At 41.5% G+C, this 25,093-nt stretch overlaps 1 protein-coding gene across 3 annotated transcripts; it reads left to right on the top strand.

Moving 5' to 3' along the window:
• Window positions 1–692: 692 nt before the first annotated feature.
• CEP57L1 (centrosomal protein 57 like 1) lies at window positions 693–23,234 on the top strand. 3 transcript variants are annotated; one of them, XM_074990766.1, is made up of 12 exons: window positions 693–830; window positions 4,617–4,723; window positions 6,396–6,540; window positions 9,603–9,782; window positions 12,094–12,215; window positions 14,610–14,726; window positions 15,022–15,099; window positions 17,898–17,993; window positions 18,886–18,963; window positions 19,086–19,312; window positions 21,298–21,442; window positions 22,740–23,234. In XM_074990766.1, exons 3-12 carry the CDS (start codon window positions 6,399–6,401, stop codon window positions 22,962–22,964), a joined length of 1,410 nt encoding a protein of 469 aa, XP_074846867.1. In that variant the 5' UTR covers window positions 693–830; window positions 4,617–4,723; window positions 6,396–6,398; the 3' UTR covers window positions 22,965–23,234. The 3 variants fall into 3 exon arrangements, with proteins under 3 accessions (XP_074846867.1, XP_074846869.1, XP_074846868.1); XM_074990767.1 differs by having other exon boundaries at window positions 706–808; XM_074990768.1 differs by lacking the exon at window positions 22,740–23,234 and having other exon boundaries at window positions 19,086–19,316; window positions 21,298–21,435.
• The last annotated feature ends 1,859 nt before the right edge of the window (window positions 23,235–25,093 follow it).

The raw sequence follows: 25,093 nt of genomic DNA, 5'->3' as shown, positions 1-25,093 counted from the left end.
CATGATTATTGAAGAAGAATTTCCAGTCTGCTTTACAAAGAGAAGCTGCTGAACTTTCATATTCAAATTGGACACATTAACACGTGGTTTAAACAGGGATGCAAATTTTCTGGGACATTATAGGGGCTCTTTGGCATACTCGGCTCAATCTAATTCTTGACACCCCCCCTCCACCCCTCTGCTCTCTGATTTGGTCACCTTGATAATTTTTTTCTGCTTTGTCAACTTTGATTACTGTTTTGGTTCTCTGTGCCTTAAATATTGCATCTGTTCTGGTCTGGCTATGGTCCGAAGAAGTGGGTCTGTCCCACGAAAGCTCACCTAATGAATTATTTTGTTAGTCTTTAAAGTGCTACTTGACTGCTTTTTGTTTTCATACATTTCTGTTAGTCTGTAAGGTGCCACAGGACCCCTCGTTGCTTTTACAGGTGGGAAGTGGAAGGGAATAGGCCAAGCTGGGGAGGGGATCCCTTGTGCCGCAGGTGACTGGAAAAATAGCATCCCCGGGCTAGGGGCTTCCAGCGAGCGGCGGGGGGAACCGGCTGCAGGGGAGGAGCCCTGAGCGGCCGGGCCGGGCCGGATCTCCGGGCGCGGGAGGGAAGGCGGCAAGTTTAAAGCTGGGGGCGGGCACTCGGCAGCAGCCGCAGCCAGACTAGCGCGGGGCGGGAGGCGGCAACGTGGAGCGGCTAACGCGGCGCTGGGCCCTTAACGCCCCTTTCTCCTCCGCTCGGAGCTCCGCGCCCTTCCGGTGCAGCCGCTGCGCTAGGAGTCCCGGCAGCTGTCCAGGCCTCCTCCGCGCCTCTCAGCGGTGCGTCCCCGCAGCCGTTCGGGTGAGTGGGTCGGTGAAGAGCCTCCAGGGGTAGCGGAGCTGCCTGGAAGAAACGGCCTCGGCGGCGGCTCGGGACACCGCCCTGCCGCAGGCACCCGTAGTATACAAGGCGCCAGCCTGGCTGGGCGAGTGGCTTTTGTGCTCTGCGGGGGGGCAGGTGAGCCGCGTCTCTCTCTCGTGACCATAAGGCCCTAACGAACCGCTCCAGCAATAAGTCGGTTAGAGAGGGACGTGCAAGGGAGGAGAGACGGGTTTGGGGTTTTGTGATGCTCTTAGATGGCCAGAAAGGTTGTTTCAAAATAGTTTCACCCCTCCCCCCTCCTCCACTGTTTGTCTTCTAGGAATATCAGTAATGTCTGGGTGATAGCAATTTTCCAGGCCCTACTTGAAGGGTTGGGGGTGGTTTTATCTTAACAGTAAATAAATAAAAATGCTCTCATTTCAGCAGAGTAGTTGGTAAGTCTCCTGGCCAGCGCCTGCCTCTGGCATTCCAGACCCTCCCTACCCTCTGCCCCTCTTCCTGCACCTGTGCCTTCTCCCAGGGCCTGCACCCCTAATCCTGTGCTCCACTGCACAACTTTCCCTGTCCTAATTTACAATCCAGACTCCTGCAACCATAGTCCTCAGCCCTGGGTCACAAACCCCTCCTGCCCTAGGTCACAATCCAAACCCCAGCACTCCCCTCCTGGTCCCCAGTCCCTGACTCCAAGCTCTCTTCTGTACCCAACCTCCTTTCCTGACCCCACACCTCCATTAATATCATGGAAGTCTTGCACTTACTCTCCCCCCACATCAAAAATTGTCCACCTCTCCTTCTACGAATGAAAACAAAAGGTTCTTCCAATCCTGAAGGATCAGCCATGTACCCAGGTCAATTTATAACTTAAATGTTGTCCAAAAATCATGCAGTTGCTATTTCTTTTAGTATTGAAAATATAAAGGCTTATTCATAGAAAGGAAAAGTTGAGAGTTAAAATTGTTACAGGAATGAAATACATACAATAATTGCAAAATTCTTATTTAAGGCAATTGGAAAAAATGGTAGCTCAAGTCATGTAGTTTGTTACTCCCAAATCATTGGAAGGCCCTCAGATCGTTTGTTAGGATACTCCCCTTGGCATAAATCCAGTCCAGACGCTTGAGCAGTAGCATAGGTGGAACAGGAAATAGGTAAAATGGTGAAGTTCCCAGGACCTTTAATATCTTCTGCTATGTGGAAGATATTTTAGTTTGAAAGTTTTCAAGGAATCCCACTCATCAGGGATGGGGGAACCTCTGGTCCAAAGGCTGGATTCATCGCCTGCTTACTTTCATCTAGCCCAGGACAAGTCTCTGTGCCACATATTGGGAGCCCTGAGGCTTGGTTTCTCCCACCCTGTGCCACTTAGTTGGAGTCATGAGTGGTGACACCTGGTAATTAGGGCAGTGCTGTGCTTTCCTCATCTGCCACGGTAGCTCCCATTGGCCAGGAACTGTGGCCACTGGGGGTTGCAGGGACATTTGAGGGCAGCATGGAGCCACTTTCTCCTCTGGGGTCACAGGGCCATACTGGATCCTGCTGGGAGTGATGTGGGGCTGGGGCTAGGGCAGGCAGGGAGCCTGCCTGAGCCCCATCTTGCACTCCCATGCACATCCTGAACCCTCTCAAGCCCTACTCTGGAGGTTGCACTCTCAGTCAGAGACCTCACCTCCACCACACCCCAATCCTTTGCCCCAACTGGGAGCATGCTCCCACATCCTGCTCCCTTCATTTTTGGCTGGAACCTAGGGGAAGCCCTGTGCCAGTCTGGGGTTGTGTTTAGCCTGCAACTGACTTTTTCTGGGGGTCAGTGGCCGTGATAGGAAAAATATTCCCGATACTTGCCATTTAGTGTAGCTGAGGGCCTCCCATGCTTTGTCAGTTGACTGATTCTTGAGCTAATCAAGCTGAATAGTTTTTCCAAACATGCTGGCTAGGTACTTTGTGGGTATTACTCCAGGAGAGAACATTTGAATACGGGTACACAGCTAATTTTCAAATCTTCAGGTACAAAGATAATACATGCACACATGGTATAATCTTAACTAGTACATCATAACTTTTCCAGCGATAGCTCTCTTGACAATGTTCGTACAAAATTTGTGGCAGATATAAAATGGTGGTTGCATCAATGATCTATATGGCCATATTGCAGTCAGATAACCTCACAACTGTAAAGAAAGGTGCTCCTCTACTAACATCATATATGCCATCATGTGCCAACAATGCCCAGATGCTTTGTATATTGGACAGACCTCTAACTCCCTTAGACAAAGGGTCAATGGGCACAAAACAGACATCAAAACACTCCAGATCCACAAACCAGTTAGTCAACATTTTAATGGAATGGGGCGTTCTGTCAATGACCTAAAGGTATGTGTGCTAGTGAAGAAGAATTATCGCACTGCTCTGGAAAGGGAAGCAGCTGAGCTGGCTTTTATATTCAAATTTAGCACATTAACACATGGTTTAAATCGTGATGGGAACTTTCCGAGTCACTATAGGGGCTCATCTGCATACTTGGCTTAATCTAATTCTTGACCTTCCCCCCCACTCCTCCACTCTCTGATTTGCTCATCTTGATTATCTTTTTCTGATTTGTCTTCCTTGCTTACCGTTTTTGGTTCTCTGTGCCTTAAATATTGAGTCTGTTCTGGTCTGGCTATGGTCTGAAGAAGTGGGTCTGTCCCACGAAAGCTCACCTAATAAACTATTTTGCTAGTCTCTGAAGTGCTGCTTGACTGCTTGTTGTTTGGATAATGTAATGCAAGTTAACTTATGTGTTCCTGTGCTTCCTGCCCAATGGAAGTTATTGTCTGCTTCACTGTTTCCCAAACTTAAAACGTTTGCGTACCCTTTTTGGGACTTCGGCTTTATCGGCATATCCCCTCTCCCAGTGCTGTCCCAGTGCTTGTCTCCTGATTTTTAGCAACTTATTTTTTGCCATGTACCCCTTGAAATCCTGTTGAGTACCACAAGTGGTACACATACCACACTTTGGGAAACACTGGTCTACTGTATTTTATCTTCTGCTGCTTAGTAATCAAGATTGCACACGGTCTCCTGTCCTGGTGAAGGTCTTATCATTTGTAAGAGCTGTTGGGGCTGGGCTCAAGTTAGAGAATGCGGATTGTAATCCATAGAAGATGTGATGTAGCAGTGTTCTATATGACAATTTAGAAGACAGTGGTTGTCAGTAACAATAAAATAGCATTAGAATGTTATGGATTGAAGTACTGGTCAGGGATTTGTACGCTATTCTAAACAAACTATTTGTATACTAAAACTATCCCTAATGAAAGTTGTTGGGGTGAACTGTGACAGTTGGGCCATTTCCCAGATGATAAGGAAACACCTACAAATTCTAGTTTGTCTGAAGGGTTCATTGTGAAAGTGTCTTGATATCAGATATGTACTGCCGAGAAGATTTTAGAGCTTGATAACCTCCATTTAATATTAACTTAGACTTGGGGAATATCTCTGACAGAAGCTCAAATTTAATGAATAGCTTGAAGATAATGCATACCAGGATGCTGTCTCTTTTTTTCTCTTTAATAGCTGCCTGAAACATCAAAGATTATGGCTGCTTTTTCTGAATTTTTTTCTGTTTTTAATATTTTTTTTTCAAATTGACTCTTTTTTTCTTTATCTAATTTTATGTTGCGACTGCTGCAGATTGTCCTTGTTGTAGGTTGTTGCTTCTGCCTGTTAGATGGTTCCTTTTCCAACTGCACCAAATGAACAATGTAAATTTCTTTGTCTAAATAGAAACCGTGTTGCTGTTGTGCTGAGTAGACAACTACAAGTTGTACAGCAAACAGTCGTCTTTGGTAGACAATATCCTGCTGCTGCTACAAGTACTTAGGAAAGAAAAGGTGAGTTGCCTGCAGTATTTTTAACTTGCTCTGTGATGCTACAGTTTCACTGTATTGCTGGGCAGGTAAGTTTCTTTTCTGTAATGAGAACTGTTTTTTGCTATGAGCTGTGAGAGTATGATTAACACTTGCCTAATTCATTATTGTGGTCACTCTTTTTGAATGTACTGATGTTTCCTAAAGAAATCTTACATGTTATCCAAACATATAAGACATAGCTGTCATCTTCTGTGGCTATTACTTTTGAAGTACAGCACAGAACTAAATTCTGGGACCCAAGTTTAAAAAAAACTGATGAGGTTGAATTTGAAATAAGTTGTATAGAAGGCCTTGGAAATTTGCAAATTAATTTGTAAATGGTAAAGAAAAATTGTAGGGAATGTGAGGTAAAAATGTGGCTTATGCATTTGTTTTTGTCTTTTGAATAGTATGGAATCAAGAACAGATATGTAGCAACTATTACATTAGAAAGATTGTCTACAGATTTTCCAACAGAAGCAGGGCTGTTTTGTGAATAAAAGTGCTATTCAGTTTGCTCCAAAGTTCTATCTAGGAGTTCTGATGTAAGTCCTATCTATATCCAACATATATATTTGTGGAAAATGCCATAAAAAAGGTAGAATTAAGAAAGCATGAAATAACTGACAAATATTGTCTTGAAAATTTTTTTAAATTTTCTATTAGCATCGTTAATGTCAAATTAGAGGTAAGGTATGCATAATATTGTTTATACGTGATCAGTATTCAAACATGTCTGAAAAATATTTAATGCATTCCTTTCATGTTCTTCTTGTCACAATCTTCTCCACTTGGGTGACGTACATAACTAATATTAAGTTCTTGAATATTTTAATTTCCAATTTAAATATTGGAATGGAGCTTTAGTGTGTTATCCTGGAATAAAAATCTCTTTGACTGAATTCTGAGGGACAACTTTCTTCAGGAAATTCTATTGGACTAAACTACCTATCCAGACTTCATTGTCAGTATCTCAAATGCAGTTGAACTGTTTTATTTTAGGCATTGTAAACATGCCCTTAAAAATCCGCATCTGGAAGTGTGGCACTCTTTACTGGGTTATACTAATGGGAATCTAGCATATTTATATAAAAGAAGAAGAATTTTTTTTTCTTGGCTATTGCTAGGTATCAGCTGTATTAAAATGTAGACACCCACAGGTTTATTTAGAAAAGACGTCATCACTTGACATGGTGCATTCAGATATTTGAGGTAGGGTAAAATATATGGAGGAAAAGGAGCACATTAATTCTAAATTAAAGATAAGACACAACTTTCCTCTAAATATATGAAGCTGTTAGGAAAGGGATCTGTTACTCTTGGGGTGAAAAATTTGAGAGGTTAAATTGATTTAGAATGCAACAAGGAAAACTTTGGTAATGTTTTTAGTAACAAAACAAGATGGCAAAACAATCTAGTGGGTTTTGTGGGGGAAGAACTTTTATTGGTAGCTGTTTAAGCTATAGGATTCACGACCAAGTATAGAAGATAATCAAGTCACCTGGTCCTACATGCTTTCTGATTCAAATGATTTAATTTGATACCAGCTTAGAGTTTGTCCAGTGCCCATTTGAACTAATTGTGCATGCCATAGTAGTAATGTTTTAGGAAATAATGACATTATGTATATCTTTTTTTTTTTTCTCCCCTATAGACTATGGGTTCTGAATCAAAGCAAAGCTTGATAGGAAGCTTTCTTCAACCTCCAGATAGAATGTTTGCTCCTACCTTTGGTCATAGCAAGTTAAAGAAAGTAACAGCTAATGCTGGGGATGTGCTCCCTGCCCCAAATAACCAAGGTAACACCTCACCCTGCCTCAAAAAGGTGTTCTTTTGATTCTGTTGAGCAAATTGCCCTGTCTGTTCTACTTGTGAAGTTGGTCATTTATATCAGGAGTGTACACAGGGGAGGGTGGCCCCGTCATAGGGGGCACAACATTATATAAAAGGGGTGCAATGTGATCGGCCTCTCCCTGCAGCTTCTGCTGTGTCGCCGCCAAGGGAACACTCCTCCCACCACTGTCTAATTAGGGAGAGGTGGCGGGCATACCTGTGGCACCTGCTGTGCTACTGGGCTGAGGTGGCTGCTTCCCAGGCAGGGCTGGCTGGGGGTGGGGTTTCTTGGTGCTGGGGTTCTCCCATTGGCACCACAGCTGGCCTAGGTCTGCAGCACTTCCCTGTTCCTGGGGAGGGGCCCTAGGGCAGTGTGTGCTGCCAGCTGAGCAGCCTGCCTACCCTGTGCTGGGCAGAAGGAGAGAGGGCACAGAGGCCCTGAGACAAGCAGCAGGAGCATCTGACGACTTCCTGGCTTGATGAAGTACCCTTTTGGGGTCCCTTCTAGAGTCCTCTCCCTGATCACTCCTCCTCTTTTGGGGCACCCTGTGGAGCCTCCAGTGCCTCCTTTCCAAGTGTCTCACCCCCTTTTGGAACTCCCCTCCCTGCCACATCCCTCCCTATGCTCCTTCCACAGGTCGGGGAAGCCCCAGCTAATTACAGAGCCAAGCAGGGGGGCATGACCTAAGAAGTTTGCTTATCCCTGATGTGGATCATAGGACTGTAGGCTGGCTGGAGAGAGAGTGATAGAAGCTGGTTGCTATGCCACGTAACTTTGGTTGTGAATTCTGTTTTGCTTGAAAATTGGAGATGTGCTCTGAAGGCAGAGGAGAATGCTGCTGTAGAGGTTTGAAGTTCGTAACTTTCTTTTTACTATTGCTTTTGATTTTTGTGGGACATTATTTGCTTCTTGCTAGCTCAAAAACTACTTGAAACTTTCTATGTAGTATGATCTCCTGAAAATCTTAAGAAAATACATTGTGAAGGGTCAAAGTGGTAAATTACTTTGGACTCAAAACTACCCAGAGCCAGTCTTGCTCCCACTGCTAATTATGTTTGCTATATTTTCAGGGGTGTAATGATGGATATCAGAATGTTTGTTTTGTTTCTAATTGTGCTTTAATATGAAGACCCTGAGGCTCCTTATGTGGCTGACTCTGAATAGGGGTCTTATACAAGCTTTTGCTACTTTTTTAAATGTCAGACTAATGGTTCTGGGGCTCAGCCTGCAGGTACAGTAATCCCTTGATTTTACACAGCGCTTGCATCCTGGGCAACCTCCATGTAAATAAAATTTTGTGTAAATTGGGCAGGGGAGGTTTGGGGAGATCCCCAGAACTCCCCTAGCTGGGGGAAGGGAGGAGGGCAGCCACGCAGCCCCCTAGCTTCTCCCAGCTGGGGGAGCAGAGGGCTGTGGGGGGGCAGTTTCGATTTGCAGTTAAATGCAAATAGAAATAGCACTTCTAGAGGGTGTACTGTACACTTAGGGGGAGAGCTATGGTAACTTTATACCATGTTTCTGCCTTCCAGTGCTTGATTTTTCAGATAGAATTGCCGCAGGTTTAAGGCTGCTATATGTTAGGAGGCATTGTGCCAGCTGGGAATCACTGCAATATGATCAAGCCAGCTACCATGGTCTGAGGGAAATAGGAGAAGCTGGCAGGGAGAGTGGGGGATGTTGTTTCCCCATCTCCAAGACAATCCTCTGTCTCTGTAGGGAAACCCTTAAGCTTTGTGTGTGTTCTGTTGGAATGCCACAAAGAGTGCTTTGTTTGTGTCAGAATCTGGCCATCTCTTTCTAAATGTGACTATGGAGAGGAAATGGCGTCTTCAAAGAAGAAGTGTAGTTGTGATGATACTTCATCATAAATGTTTGAAAGCACAATTTTAATCACACATTACATTAGGGAACAAATTCTTTCTTGAGATGTAAAAATGGCTCTTCCTTGACATTCTTCCGAAGCGTCTAACTTTTTCCCTTCAATCTGTCCAAAACAATCTCATGATGCCAAAATAACTAGATGTTAAGATTGACTCATCCAAGAGGCTTCCTCCCACCAAGGGCAAGTATAGCTTAATGTTCAAGACTAGCTCAAACTACCTTTCAGAAGTGAAAGAAATGTTTTATAAAACCTCTTAAAACATGCTTCTCTTCTTTCCTGACATGACTATGAAAATGCCCCTGAAAGGAAGATGCACATTTTGGCATATTTTGAAATTGGGTAACTGAAGAGCAGAGTGTAAATTAAGTGCCGAGGTTACACAGAAGATAGTGACCAAGCCAGAAACAACACTTAATTTCTTATTTCAGTAGCAAATCCCTGCTGTATCTAGTACACCCGTGTGCCTCTGATTCAAATTGCTTCCATTCTCTGTATTTATGCTAGTCATAAAACTGAGCAAACAGTGCTTATCCATTTCTGCAAAGGTCTCTGAAACCTGGTAATTAGGAAATATTTCTCCCACTTCTCCAGGAGGCATCACAACTTAGGCATTGGTTGTTTAATTTAGAGAACTGGATTCTAGTCTTATATCTGATGTTTAATTTACTATGACTTGCTAGTACTCCTAACTAGCATTTTGGAGTGAAGGTGGCCATGAATTTATGAACAGACACTCTCTAACTTAACTACATGCAAAACTTATTTATCAGATGTACATTAAATGTGTTGGGTCTCCATAGCACCCACTATTAACTTTTTTCCAGTGGAAGTTGTGGCTCTTTTATTGCATGTATTATTATTTCTTTTTTAAATAAATGGCCTTTTCTGCTCCTTTTAAAAATCAAAAGAAGTATATACTTTTTAAACAGACAGATTACTTCAGGAAGCAAAAGCAGTTGTTTTGTATATCAGTTAAGGTTGCTATCTAAAAAGAGCACTGTCATTTCATAACCCTTTTATTGTTTTTTAAAACATTTGCATTTTTGGGAATCAGTACAAAATTTTTAATGGCTAATACTGTATTGCAAAGTAGAAAAACATTTTTAAAATCAATTCTAACAGCTTAATTTATGATTGTTCAATAGCTTTGATGTCAGCCATAAAAACTCTTCAAGAGAAGATCCATCAACTAGAGTTGGAGAGGTCGCAAGCAGAAGATAATCTGAGCTGCCTTTCTGTTGAGGCTGCCCAATATAAAAAGGCCTTGCAGCAGGAAACAAATGAGAAAAATCTAGCACATGAAGAACTGATTCAGCAGAAAAAAGGTCTCTCTTCGCTGATGATGATTAGGGTTGCAGACTTGTCTTTTTTTTTTTTTTTTTAAATTAAAAATGCTGGCACAGTCACAAGAAATGTAGTAAAAGACGTGGGTATTGGGTGAAATTATGTGTAAAGTCACAGATGTACCATTAAGTGTAGGAGATGGGTTTAACTGTATGGCAGGGGAGGGTGAGGAGAGGAGGGAAGTTGGGTTCTGACTATTAGCAGGGAGAGGCCTGGGGACCAGAAGTGTTGCAGGGTGCATTCACTTTGCACTCTTTTCACATCAGTGGTTCCTCACCCACAGAACTGGGCTGGCTCCCCACTATAAAGTGCAAGCAGGGTCCACTCCCATTATGACCCTGTTTCCGCCCCCCCGCCCCCTCTCCTGGCCCTGGCACTTGAGAAATTGCCTAGCCCAAATTGGGCTGTAGAAACATAAGTGGTCTAGCCATGGCTCTGGTGCACCCTCCTCTACCGCCTTGTATCTCTCTGGCCTGTAAAACCCTGAGCACAAAGAAAAGAAATTCAGTTCTTTCACCTGAAGGAGTGATCATATTTGGTTTGAGGAGGTGCTGTTGAAGCCAAGTTCTCACTTTAGCTTTGAGGCATATAATCCTATCCCACCATCATAGCTTGTTCTTTTGTTTTTTTTATAAAAATTACCAAACATTGCCTTTCCAAGGGACATTTTACAGCTTAGTGCTAAATAAACAGACTTTAGAAACTGGGTGTAATAAAACCTATCAGTTCTTTAGTAACAGAAAGAAAGCGCTGCTGGTCTATATACTATCAAAACCAAAAAAGCAGTAAAGTAGCACTTTAAAGACTAACAGAATAATTTATTAGGTGAGCTTTCATGGGACTGACCCACTTCTTCAGACCATAGCCATAGCAGAAGAGACTCAATATTTAAGGCACAGAGAACCAAAAATAGTAATCAAGGTTGACAAATCAGAAAAAAAAATTATCAAGGTGAGCAAATCAGAGAGTAGAGGGGGGGCAGGGGTGGAGTCAAGAATTAGATTAAGCCAAGTATACAAAAGAGCTCCTATAATGACCCAGAAAATTTGCATCCTGGTTCAAACCACATGCTAATTTGTCGAATTTGGATATAAAAGAGAGTTCAGCAGCCTCTCTTTCAAGACTTTCTGTGAGAAGTATAGCTGTTTCACATGAGACCATGTGAAGCAGTCCCTCAGTCAGTCTCTGCTTGCAGAGGTAGGGTGGAAGAGATGTCCACTGGTATCACTCATAAAGGATTGAGGACTTTACTCCAGGTCAGTACTTGGTGCAGGAGTGGGCAAGACCTGGCCTGCAGGCAAGACCTGGCCTGCCAAGCCTTTTAATACAGCTCACCCCTGTGGCATGGAGCAGCACAGCTTTCTGTGGCTCTCTGGACGGTGAGTTGGGAGGTTTTAATGCTGCTCCAACCCCCAGCAAAATCTCTCAGCTCTTATTGGCTGGTTTTCAGTCAGTAGGAGCTGAGAGATTTTGCTGGGGGCAGGGTAGTGCATGAAGCCTCCTTCCCCGCCACCCAGCAGCATAGAGAACCGCATGCCAGCTGCTTTGTGTAGTCGGGGGCTACTGGCAGTCAGGGAAGCCTGCCTGACAGTGCTGCTGCCCCGGAGCTGCTTAGGTAGGTGCCTCCCAGCCAAAGCCTGCTTCTGGTATCCTGCCCCCTCCTATGTCCTAACTCCCACCCGGACCATGCACCCCTTCCTGCACCACTCCCTAAGACCACAGATCCTCTCCTATACGCATACTACCTTCTGGACCCTACAATCCAATATCCTGGCCAAAGTCACAACCCCCTCCTTCACCCAAACTCTAAGACTCCACACCCTCTCCTCCACCCCATTCCCTACCCTGAGCTTCCTTCTGCATCTAACCCCCATTCCAGACCCCATGCCCTCTCCATAGAAAAGTATGGCCCTTGACCATTTACTAAAATCTTGGAGTGGTTCCCCATCAAAAATTATTGTCAACTGCTGACTTGGTGTTACCTATATGACACTCCGAAGATACTGAGGGGGCTGGAGGGAGCCAGGTTATATTGGCATAAAGCCAAATCCGAAATTGTGAGTAAATCCACTGAAATAAACAGTAACACAGATCAGGGTTTGTTCCTGGAAACACATCCTGAGTCTTGCATATGTTAAAATATCCCTGTTAACTGCTTCACTGGCCCAACCCAAGTAACTTTTTATATCTTAAGACACAGCTTTAACTTCTACATCTCCAAGAACCAAGGGGGAGAGGCAGGCTAAAAGTTACTCGATACTACAGTTCAATGCTGTTTCTCTTTCACCACAGATGTTAGTGTTCAGTTAAGTGCTGCACAGTCCCGCTGCTCCCTACTGGAGAAACAGCTGGATTACATGAAGAAAATGGTTTTCAGTGCAGAGCTAGAAAAGAGTGTGGTTCTAGAACAACAGGTGAAGTATTCAAAATAATAAATGAAAGAGTAAGTGTATGACATTGTAGTTCCTGCATATAACATCTGCTCAGGTTGGTGATGAACAAAATGGATTTTGTTTTAAAATGCATTATCATATGACAGCTAGTCAGAAAATGACACAATGGCTTACTGGTGTTGGTGAAATCTAATTAATAAGCTGACATGCTCCTGTAGTCAGGATACGTACGAGATATGTTGACTATAATATGCAGTATAAAACTTCAATTGGTATATAAATGTGGATACATATATGTAAAAACAGTAACATATTTCAACATTTTTAATGAGATGGATGAGCCTGAGACCCAGCAGCTGATTGTGCTGTGCCCCTGCTTGTGAAATTTGAGGTGCCCAAAGATGCCCACCTCCCCACTTCATGAACCCCCTGGAATAGAGTTTAGCATTCCTTTGTGTAGGCTTAAGACATTTAGGAGATGGGAGGTAGAAAGAAACATTCCAGCTGAGCCCTTTGACAACTACTTTGCTCATGCATTCTCTGGCCACTTTACAATGTTCCTATTTTTCTGGGTTTAGGACCCTGCAATTAATTGTGATTATTTTTTTTAATTGTGCAGTTATTCACGGTTAATATTTTTAATGGCTTGACAGCCCTAATTTTAACCAGTTGCTTGTCTATGAGAGGACCTTCCCTCTTATCCAATGACAGTTTATTTTGCTTGAGAGCCTTTGGTGAGGGACCTTGCCTAAAGTGTTCTAAAAGTGCATGTATACTGTATCCTCTTGATCACCCTTGTTCACATGTTTTGTTGACCCCCGCCACCCCCGAAGAATTCCAGTAGATTGTTGAAGACTAGATCAAGAATCTTCTCTCCCCTGGTGGGTTCTTGAGCTAGCTGCTCCAAAATGTAGTTATTAATGGTATCTAGAAATTTTATCTGTGTATTCTGTCCTGAGATGAAATGTAGCCAGTCACCATAGCAGTGTCTACACCACAGAGTTTTGTTGACAGAAGTCATTGTCGACAGATATTTCCCAGCAAAACCTCTGTCTACAGAACACATCCACACCTCATACAAGCTTCTGCCTGTCAACACCCTTGGCCCACGGGGAGCAGCCAGACTGCCTAGTCCTCTCGACAGAACAGCCAACCGGAAGCTCTGCGAACAGGGCAGCCTGATGAACCGTCAACAGAGGGGGCCCCTGGAGTGTCTACACTATTTTTTCATAGACAGAATCTGTCGACAAAGGCATTATGCCTTGAATGGTTAAGACAGAACTCTGCCAGGAAAACTGCTGAATTCTGTTGACAGATTCTTGACAGAACACATTTGTAATGTGGACGCTCCCTAGCTTTGTCGACAGAAGACCTCTTCTGTTGACGGAACTCTGTGGTGTAGACTTAGCTTATGCAAATAGTAGAAATCTCCAGTTAGTGAGTGTTTCTCTTCTTGTAGCCTCTCTAATATCCCTGAGCATTTCAAAAACACCATTCTAGTCACATGGTTAGTAGTACATTCCTACTGGTATATTATTATTCTAGTAGGAATTTCTCTCCTTAGCAATTCTATGGTACCTTTTGATTCTTTTACAATTTTTTACTATCTTTAACTTTATTCTTTCTTTCACATATCGTGCCACTCCCATACCAGCACAGTCTATTCTGTCATTTCTGTATAGTTCATACCCTGCTATTGTTATGTCCTATGGATTTATCATTGTTCAACTTTGGTTATACCTGTCATATCAGTTTCTCATTTAATACCAGGCACTCGGGTTCACCCATCTTAGTATTGAGACGTCTAGCATTTGTATACAAGCGCTTCCAAAATTTGTCAGGTTTATAGTGTTTTTCAATTATGTGATTATAATTGAATTGGAACCCTTTTTCATTTGACTGTTTCTCTTCAGTGCCTACCTTTACACGATCAACCTCTGACAGTGCTAGAAACTGAAGATTGCTTTGTCTGTTGGGAATTTTGGCACTGAACTTAATTGTACAATGTTTAAACAAAATTCACTGTGGCAGAGGGGTCAACAGCCACTGCAGGCTCTGGAGCACAGGGGGAGGGGGCCTGTCTCTGTGTTTCTGGAATGGACAGGACCAAGAGCGTAAAGGGGCAGGGCTAAGGATGGTTGCCCTTAGGTTTGCTGGGACTGTTGCACTGGACCCCTCCCAGGCATGTGGCACAGTGCTACCAGCATTTCAAAGGGGCCAGACATCTGGAAACTGTTGCTGCCAAAGTAGCGGCATCCTCTGGAGCTCTGCCCCACCCGCTTGAAAGGCCGAGCCCTGGGGCAATTTCCCCCTTTGCCATGCTCCCCTTGAGTGGACCTGCACTGTGATGAGAGATGTGGTACGTCCAACTATTTTGTTCAGTTTTCAAAATCAATTTTTGCTTATTTTTTCCAGACTCAGCTTCAAAAGGAAAAAGATCAGAATCAGATGGCACTCCATGCAAAGCTTGAAAAGCTTGAGGTTCTAGAAAAAGAGTGTCTCAGACTGAGCAATACACACAAGACTGCAGAAGTAAGCAAACCTAATAGGATAATGTGTGGTGACAGTTCACTTGAAATTTCTGTGTTGCCAATTGTGCTAAAACGCACAGGCCATTTATCAAATGTACGGCCAGCAGAGGAGAGTAAAGTTTCCTAACTCCCTTTGCTTTCTACCTCAGACTTCATTTCCTAGAAACCTGAAGAATTTATGCCTGATTTTTCAAGAGTCCTTCAATCTTGTTATAATCAAAATTAGTAAAAGGTGAGGTACTTTCCAGTTTTCACTGGGCCAGCCTTAAATGTGATTGAACGTACTTGCGTTTCAGGACAAGATCAAACAATTGGAGGCAAAACTTCATGAAGAAGAACATCAGCGTAAGCTAATACAAGACAAAGCTGCTCAGGTAGGATAGCCAAATTACCTGATTAATCTATGAGGCAATACTGTCTCTAGTGAAGACACTTTTTTTTAACCTGTTGATTTGCTGTTAAAAAAATTCTGCAACATTATTTTAATAAGCTTTATTTAGTAAGGTTTATATCTTAATGTATACTTAGCTTCCTCTAAAATCATTAATTGAATACGTAAGTTTGAATTTGTGTTTTGCGCTGCAAACAGCGATTCAGCCTTGTATGTATTGTTTTTTAATGAAGAATGCAGTATATTCTCCTCAAAATTAGAGTATATGCTCATTGAATAAACAATGCATTTTAAAGAATTTATGATAGATTAGTCTAAGCTGAAATTTTATATAAAAATGGGTCCGATAAGCATCTTAGCACCCCAGGTTAGACCTTTTTGTCCAGAATTATCTCAATGGCATAACACAAAGCTTCCAATGTTTCATATGGTTAAAATTCACTGAAAACCCATATATTTGGCTACACTCGGAAGCTGTTTTTCATTGTACCATTCATTTTTTTCATTATTAAATAACACATTTCCTCAAAGTCTTAAAGGAAAAAAAATGTTCTGCAGAGGATTCCAGGAAGAACTGATTTTGCTGCCAGGGCCATCATCTCCTTGAGTGCAGCTTGACTTTATTTACACTAAGAGCACTGGACTATGGCCGGATTAGCCCCTCCTTTTGGAGGGGCTATGTTAATGTGGTACTTTGACATATGCTAATGAGGCACTGCCATGAATATGCAGCACCTCATTAGAATGATGGCAGCCACACGCATTTCGAAAGGGCCACTTTCAAAACACACGCTGCCTGTGTAGTCAGGGGGCCTTTTGAAACGATGCCCTGATTTTTTGAAAGCCCCTTATTCGCAAAACCAAATGGGAATGAGGGGCTTTTGAAATCGGGCTTGTTTTGAAAGGCCCCTGGCTACACAGGTGGTGTGCGTTTTGAAAACGGCTCTGTCAAAATGTATGCCACTGCCATTATGCTAAGGGGGCTCTGTGTATTCGTGCCAGTGCCTCATTAGCATATGCCAAAGTACCACATTACCATAGCCTCTCTGAAAGGAGGGGTAGTGTGGCCACAGCCTGAGAGAGAGTAGCCATTTTAAAAGTGGGCATGTTAGCTATGCACCCTCATAGCTTCACTTTTATTGAGAACCCTACTAGGTATCAGTCATTTTGGAAGAGGAAGCTTCTTTTTTGAGTTCACTGCAGAAGAATACTTGCTCTGCAGCTCTTGTGTTACAGTAACCAAACAATTATAGAAATGTAGATGTGGAAGGGATCTCACTTAGTCCAGCCACCCTCTACGGAAGTAGGACCAAGTACACCAAAACCATACCTTTCTGATGTCTGTCCAATCTATTCTTTAATGTCCACCCGCTTTGAAAGCCTATTCCAGAACGTGTCCTTTATAGTTACAAAGGTTTTTCCTAATATCTAACCTAAAGCTCCCTTGCTCCACATTATGCCCATTGCTTTGTCCTGCTTTCAGTAGACACACCACAAATGATCACTCCCCTCTGTATAATACCCCTTAACAGCCTTCTTGTATGTTATCAGGTCCTCTCTGTCATCTTGTCTGGACACTAAATATGCTGACTTTTTTATCCTCTCCACATAGGTCAGGTTTTCCACATCTTTTGTTATTTTTGTTTCTCTACTTGGACTTTCTCCAGTTCATCTATGTCTTTCCTAAAGTGTGGTGCTCAGAATTGGACACGATGCTCCATCTGATGCTTTACCAATGCTGAACAGAGGAGGACAATTATTTTACATTGGACAGTATTTTTACAATAAAAGAAGCTTGCTCCTTACCCATTTGTACCACTACAGTTGCCTTCTTCAGCAGTTGCAACACCTCACTGGATTCCATCAGTCAGAAACTTTATTGAATTAACCCAACACCTCCAGAGGGCAACTGAATGCCCTCTACCTGGTTTTACCACCACATCAGTGAAGAGCTTGCGATGGTTGTCTGCCCTTACCAAAAAAACATGATACAAAGTTTGCCAAGAGCAATTAATGTGACTTCATTGCCATTGTAGAGAGACTCCATCAGTGCAAGAAAAGGCTCTGGTGCAATGAGTTATTCAGTATGCCGATTAATACATTCTGGATTAGGGAGAGATCTGACTATTGGAGTTGGTTGTGATGTTGGAAGTCATCTCTATTAGAGGTCAGGTGCCAGGACTTCTCCAACTTTTTCTTTATTCATGCTCAGTGCAATATCTGGCTGGGTTAGTTTTTTGAGCTGATGATAGTTCTACTGCTTGTGTTTATATGCTCAAAGACAGAGGCCTCATCCTTTGAAAGAATGAAATGGTAATTGTCTTATTAAACTAATCTTATGTAGCCAACAGGAGTTATAAAACAATCTTTAGAAAAGTCTTTGATATGGACAATGGGATACATGCTAAATGTCCCACAGACAGTGATGGTTCACTCAATAATTGCCTTATTCTGTTTGTTTGCTGTGGAAAATCTTGCTCCAGCTACTTTTGGAAGAGAGGACCCAGGGCTGGCTATATGGACCGACTCTTACGTCGTCCAAACTACTTGCCACGTTAAATGTCCATTAGTTGTGGAAGTCAAAAGATACCATTGGTGCGCTTGGGTATGGAAATTGCTAGGTATATTTGAATATGGCAGAGGGGGGTCGCTTTTATAATTCCTACCTCCCAGGGAGTTCAGTTAATAATGGATCTAATTAAGCCTTTTATTAATTTGTTTGATGAAGGTTCAGTTTATGCTATTTAAAAATGTTTTGATACTACTTTCTCATTACTATAGCTTGAAACTGGATTTGAGATAAATAGAATTTTAATGTCTTCAGTATCACCTCAGAATGAACCAAAAAAGAGAAATAGGAAAAAGAAAGCTACAAAGGTAAAAGGCAGGTTTGCCATTTGTACAGTGGTAATGTCTCTAACATCACACTCTTATTTTTATAGCATCTCATTCATGGAGTAACAGTGATGCTCCTGGAAAACTGTCAGGGGTAGGGGGTTCTGTTGGCTCTCTGTACTATGCCATTTACTCTGGAAATATAACATGCACTCTTTTTTTTTTTTTTTTCCTGTCTATAGAAAACTAAAATATGTTTAGTGTGTTGGTGCCTGGTATTAAAATAGATAACTTGACCACTCTAGCAGAACCTTAAACCATGCACAGTCATTTCACTGTCCTGTGTTTTTTACAGTCCCTTAACCGAAGATCAGTAGAACTAGGATTTATTTGAAATGCTGTAGTGAGTATCTTTTCATCTACAGGGATTACAGGTTTGCTAAAGTGACAAGTTATAAAACTGGCTGAATTATTCACAGAGGCAGTGCTCGATTTCTCTAATCGTAATCTACCACTGAGTTGTCAGAATAACTATGTACTAGACGTCAGTATTTTTACTGGGACTCCTTCTGTATTTGGGATAAACAGGAAAACTTGAATACCCATTTAAAGGCGATGAATTGAGACTGCCTGTTTCACCGGCTGTTATGGGGCACTGTGTTTTGTATGGAATGATTTGTTGCTGAAGTGTAGCTCAGACTTGTTCTTGTTGGGGGAAAGTTTGTTTTATGCAATATTTGGATTGTACTCTTTTTTTATTTGTATTGTGGTAGTACTTAGGTGCCTCAGTTGTGATGCAGAACCCTGTTGTGCTAGGCACTACACAAACAGAACAACACCAGCCCCTTCTTCTAAGAGTTTACAGTCTAATAAGAAAGAATAATTGTAAGGTAGCACTATTAGGCAAACATGTCTCTTGTCTACTGTCTGCCAGAAAAAATCTGCTTTGAAGAAAGTACATCCTCCACATTTTTACCTTAAAACTGGGATGCTGCCTTTTGTGGCTGGGAAGGTAAGCTTGGTTAGATTCTCATTTAAATATATATGTCCACATTATTCTTAAATGAGCTTTTTTTCCTGTAAGTGCCTTAGTTATAGCTGCTTACAGAAGTTTCCTTTTCCTCCATTATCAAGTCTGCCAGCTCCAGCCATTCTGTTAGTGCAAATGTGCAAAGTGTCTTACATATGATGAAACATCGTAGTCCAGGTGTCTTGTCACGGTGCCCAGAAGCAGCTGAACGCAGGATTTCTACACGAACTAGTGCTTGCCTATCTGTATCCTCTTGTTCCACATCTTCTGTCACTGAAAATCTGTCTGACCTTTTACTGGCCATACAAGATGAGCTGGGCCAAATGAGTTTGTAAGTATGTATCTCTGTATTATTTCCCAGATGATGATAAACTGTGATGCTCTGGCTAAAAATGGCTAGAAGTTGCAGCCATGAGAGCACTATTTGGATGTTTTATTAGCATATGTTGGGTCTAAAAAATATTTAGGGCAATAGAATTTTATAGATGTTGCGTGTAGTATTTTATGTCATTTTAGGAAGCTCTTATAGGCCTTGTATTTAATCAGCCTCATGAGCAGAGAGTGGAGGGTTTTTTATATTTTTGGGGGCTTTTATTTTTAAAATTTTACTTACGATATGAGGTCAAAGCCTAAAAAATATCCCTGTCCTCAAAGTTACACAGTACAAAAGTTGGTTCCATTTTGGAGAAACCTCTTATTTGATACCTAGAAGAATAGGCTATATTGCTCTAGGGGTATTGCCAGCTTTCATCTTATTCTTACTGACCGGGTGCCTGAGATGAAGGTGACTGCATGGGTTGAATACTAGATGTTCTGCTGGTGTCTGTCTAGTCCTTGTAAAGATCAGATTTATTTTTGAATCAACCTGCTCTATTTCAGTATGGTTTGCAATACAGGAATTTTACAGTCATGGGCCCTTATTCCAGGGTAGATGGCGTTGATTCTCAGACTGTCGTCTTCACAAAGCTCTGTCTTTAACTCCTTTTATTAGTTGTGTGCCAAATCAGAGAAAACTTTTTTATTTTAGAGTAGCATTTTTAAGATGGAGGGATTTTATGTTCTGTGAGTTGTGTTCACTTTATGCTAGGCAGTGCATTTACAGGTTGAACCTCTCTAGGCCGGCACTCTCTCATCAGGCAACATCCATAATTTGGCATCATTATAGATAGCAGGACAACTACTTATCATGATTGTGGCCAAGTTTCCCTGGTCTGAGAAGGTTGTTTACAGCCACCAGTCTTGGGTCTCTGTGACTTAGCTTTAATTTACCCCTTAAATGTTTTCTAGGAACCCAATAAACAGTGAAAGTATTGGTAGAGCTGCTAGACAATATTGACATCTGATAGTCTAGTCTGGCAAATTCTCTTGTTCGGCTCTGGTCAGGTATCAGGGTGCTGGATTAGAGAGGTTCAGCCAGTAATACAAAAGAGGGCATGAGTTTTTGCCAAAAAGAACTTTAATGATCAGTAACTTACACCTGGGAAATGTAGTAACTAGTGCATAGCTTTTCTCTGTGCTTTAGGCAGCTATAAAGTACACTTTCTCTCATTTAGTAACAGAGAGAAAGCCGTGCTAGTCTATATACTATCAAAACCAAAAAGCAATCCAGTATCTCTTTAAAGACTAACAAAATAATTTATTTGGTGATGAGCTTTCGTGGGACAGACCCACTTCTTCAGATCTGAAGAAATGGGTCTGTCCCACGAAAGTTCATCACCAAATAAATTATTTTGTTAGTCTTTTGAAGTGCTACTGGACTGCTTTTTTTGTTTCTCTCATTTAGTTTGAGTGAACTGTTTGGAATAGAGATTGCCAGTAACAACAAACCACGCTGTTAATTTTACTTGATTTAATTTGATAATGAAACTATAATTAGTGGTTGCAAAACAAGTGGTGGTGGTTTTTAAATTATGGTAAGCACTCTGACTCTGAGGCAGCTTAGATAGGGATCACCAGTGTAAATTTTTGTGTATATTGCCTGCTGTTTAATAAAATCTTCTTCAATTTTTTTTTGCATTCTAGATTCCTATTATGTATCATGCTGCAGTACCAGCACACTGTGGCACTTACTTTTTCAGTCTTAGTAGAGAAATGGTTATGATAGAGTGTACTAACGTCAGGCTTAGAATAGAAGGAAAATAAATAAGGGAAAAATGTTTAAGTTTTGAGTATGTGTTCAGGATTAAAAAGTATTGGTCGTGTGTCATGGTAGTTAACTTGCTTTCTTTCTGGAGTTGAAACTTTTGCAGAGTAATAAAAATACAGACTCGTATTCAAATATGCCACCAGTACTATTGTTTAGTCTGTCTCTAATAGTGAACATCAAGAACTCTTGAAGCAGATACAAGAAACTCAAAACTGTGAAGCTCGTGACGATTTAGAGCGTGAATTGGATTGTCTTGTAAAGCAAATGGAGATTAAAGGAGAACAAATATCTAAGTTGAAAAAACACCAAGCCAGGGTAAGGAAGTAGTTTGCTTCTAATTAAACTGTTTAAAAACCATTGGAATGTGATGAAAATAATTTTCATACTCTTTTTATAAAGAGTGCCTATTTTTAGACTGTACAACCCCATGGGATTCAAAGGCAAATAGGTTCAAATAAGGAACATCTTTGAAACATGTGTCAGGGTTCAAACACTCCTCCCTCTCTCTGTTTAGAAAGCATTGATGGCTTGCATTCATTTGAGAGAGTTTTTAAATGTTAAATCTAAATTTCAAAATGTGTCCAGATTTTTTTTGTCTCATAATATTCTAACTTTGGCGATTTGGAGTGTCCTTCACTGCAAGTTTCATAATGCAGGTTGAACTTCTCTAATCTGGAACTCTCATGTCCAGCATATTATGTAATCCAGCATGATTTTAGTTAGCCATGTGACCATATGTGTGGCCACGTTTCCTGTGGTCCCATAAAGTTTGTTTCCAGTCACCTGTCCTGGCTCTGTGTTCTGTGCTGTTGTTTAGCTGTAATTTACCCCAAATGCCTTGTAAGAGCCCAGTAAGTGGAAGTGTTAGCAATGTGCTAGAAAATATTGTTCTCCCTTCATCTGGAAAATTCTCTCATTTTGCACTGGTCAAGTCCCAAGAGTGCTAGATGAGAGACGTTCAACCTGTACATGCAAGTGAAGTGCATTAATTGATATTATTGAATCTCATGACTGACTCCCCCACCACCACTACCACAAAGAGCTTAGTAAAGTGCTGAGGCTTTAGGTAAATATTTAGCTACAATGACTGATACAGAACATCTGGAAAGAATCTACAGTGGGAATCATTGCCATAATTAGGATATCATAAATGGGCTGGTCTACACTGAAAAGTTACTTCTGCATTTTTACATCTCTCAGGGGAAAGAGAAATCTACACCCTGAAAGAGGTAGTTAAGATGATTAACCCCTAGCTGCCATAGCAGTGAGAGCCCTTCCCATTGCTGTTGTGAATGTCTGCACTGAAGCTATAGTGCTGCAGCTGTGCTTGTGTGGTGTTTGAAGAGTAGACCTAGATTTAGATGACAGAGGCTCTGTCTCATGCAAGCGTTTATATTTTTGATTTTTATGAAAAGCCTTTATCTCTTTGTATTATCTTTATTTACATGTTCAAAGTAAGGTTCTAAGGCTTGCTACTGGAAATGAGCCTCGTAAGCTAAACTATCTTATTTATAGCTGGTGTTTTGAGAATTTGGCTCTTTTGGTGGTGCCTGGGTCTGTAGCCAATATCCTTGCTAAGAATAAAGCTTTTATGCTTAATCTTCCTTTTTAGGTCAACAAACTAAAGCAAAAAGCTCAGAAACTGAAGAGACAGTCGGCTCATGTTCTTCCAAATTCTGATGACCTGAATGGAACAAGAGAGGTTGCGGTTATTCCAAGCAGAAGTGCATCAAAAACCTGTCCTATGCAGAAGAGCAAAAGCTCTCTTGAGCTGTTGAAAAATGTGCAGAAACTTCAATCAACACTGAAAAAAAGTGATATCATGTGGGAACAGTAATCCATACCTCTTACTGACATGCCAAAAAATTAGCCTGACACTTCACAGATGTGGATTTAAGAAATACTAACATTGACATTTTAACACTTTTTATTTGTCGTATCTAAATATTTGCTCACCTAATAGTAAATTTGAGTTGAAACTTAAGTTTGAGTTGAACAAATCCACTTTCTCTGTAGCTGTACTTACTTTTAATACAATGTTTTAACTGTTTCATGAAGCAAACCAAATGTCTTTTAACTTACAAAATAAAACTGTCTTTGAAATATATAAGAAATGCAACTTGTTTCTTTTACCCAGTTTACATTGATGAGGAGGACATGCACAGACTGAAATAATTATGAAGCAGAAGGAAGGGAAAAGTCCTTTAATGTAGGGCAAAACTATCGCATTTCCTCCATGCTCCAGAAAGATACTTGAAGCCTGCTTCTGTATTCCTAACAGAGCAAAAACTCCCACTGAAGTCAGTGGGAGCCTTCTTTTTTGTGAGAACTGAAGCTTTAAGTCCTTACAACTTACGCAGAGGAGTACAAAGTCTGTTGTGGACATGCCCTTGCTAGGATATAAACTTCACTGCCTGAATTCATGAATTGATGTTGAAGATTGCATGTCTTGCAGAGGGAGTTAGCTGGTAAGTAACTTGTAGGGATAGGGCAAGAAAGTTCTTTCTACAAAGTTATGTTTTCTGAAAGTGCCGTGGCTTGTTTATACTCACATACCAGTCAGAGAGTTTCAGATGGCCTCTCTTGTTCCAATACAGTGAGGATTCCTTTTATTAAATCTAAACAAAAAATTCCTCAGACCTAACTCTTTAATGTTGCCTATTTACAATTTAATGCTAAGAAGGCACCAGTTATACGGCTCCCCCAACCATGTTTTTAATAGGAATATTACTAAACTTGTTCAGCTGGATATATGAAAGGGACCAATCTTTAAAAATCTGAGCAGATGCCTAGCCTAGAAAACTCAGCAAATCCTGCCTAAGTCATGTAGTAAAACAATGTAGTAGAAACATCTGTATATGTGGCTGAAGCAATTGTGCAACTGGCCCTAGAACCCCCATGCCTGACTCTGCTATGGAATGTGTCCCAATCCACTACAGCTGTAGAGTGTTCAGATTCATAGCTGCTTGCTATTGTTACTAGTATAACGGGTGTACTTCGCTTCTAATGTTCAACGCTCTGGGTTGCTATGACTCGATGTCGCAAAACTAAGAAATGCCCATTCAGCTGCTGCTTATTGGTAGGTACCTAAAGTTACTTGTTGCCTGTATTTCTTTTGTAAAAATTCTTAGGCACCTCCGTTTTAGCCCTCGTACCTGTATGATGTTCTTCAAGAGTTTGCTCATGTACAGTATATTCAAGTTAGGTGTATGCACGCTGTGTGTATGACTTAGTTTTACCTTAGCTCCTATCCCTTGAGTTGGCTGTGGAGCCCCTGAAGTAGTGCCAGTGTGGAGCCCTATGTATGATCCTGCTGACCTGACATCCCTCAGTTCCTTCTTACCACTCCTGAGGGCAGTTGGAACTGTGGCTGAATACTTGTTGCTATGCCACATCTCCCTATCTCTTTCTTGTGTAAATAGTATCAGAGAGGTAGCTGAGTTAGTCTGTATCTTCAAAAACAACAAGAAGTCCTGTGGCACCTTATAGACTAAAAGATGTTTTAGAACATATTTTAGGTATTTTAGATACAACTGATGAAGCAGGTCTTTGCCCACAAAAGCTTAGGCTCCAAAATATCTGTTAGTTTTTAAGGTGCCACAGGACTTCTTGTTGTTCTTGTGTAAATAGTTCCTTTAGCATAGCTATTGTTTTCCAGTTAGTGTTAGGCAATCAGCGGGTGGGAAGGGGTATCCTTTGTCTCTTTTTTCCTCCCATAACCCCTTCTAGGGATTGGGGCATGAAAAAGTCCCAGGGCTTTAAGCAGTGTAGCTCCTGCTTGAAGTCCATGCCAATGAGCAACCCCCACAACTCTTGTTTTAGTTGTTTTGAGGGGGACCTTTGTCAGACTAAGTGCTGAATCTTCAGGGGTTTCAAGCTGTGGACTTGTAAAGAGTGTGACTTTTTTGTCTCCATCGGCTCCTCCTTGGCAAGCCTCTGCACCCTTTATCTTAGTATCTCAGTTTC

This window comes from Carettochelys insculpta, chromosome 3 (assembly GCF_033958435.1).
Source record: "Carettochelys insculpta isolate YL-2023 chromosome 3, ASM3395843v1, whole genome shotgun sequence".
In the NCBI taxonomy this organism is placed as follows: Eukaryota; Metazoa; Chordata; order Testudines; family Carettochelyidae; genus Carettochelys; species Carettochelys insculpta.
The sequence above is the reverse complement of the archived record's forward strand: the minus strand, read 5'-3'. Positions and strand labels throughout refer to the sequence as shown.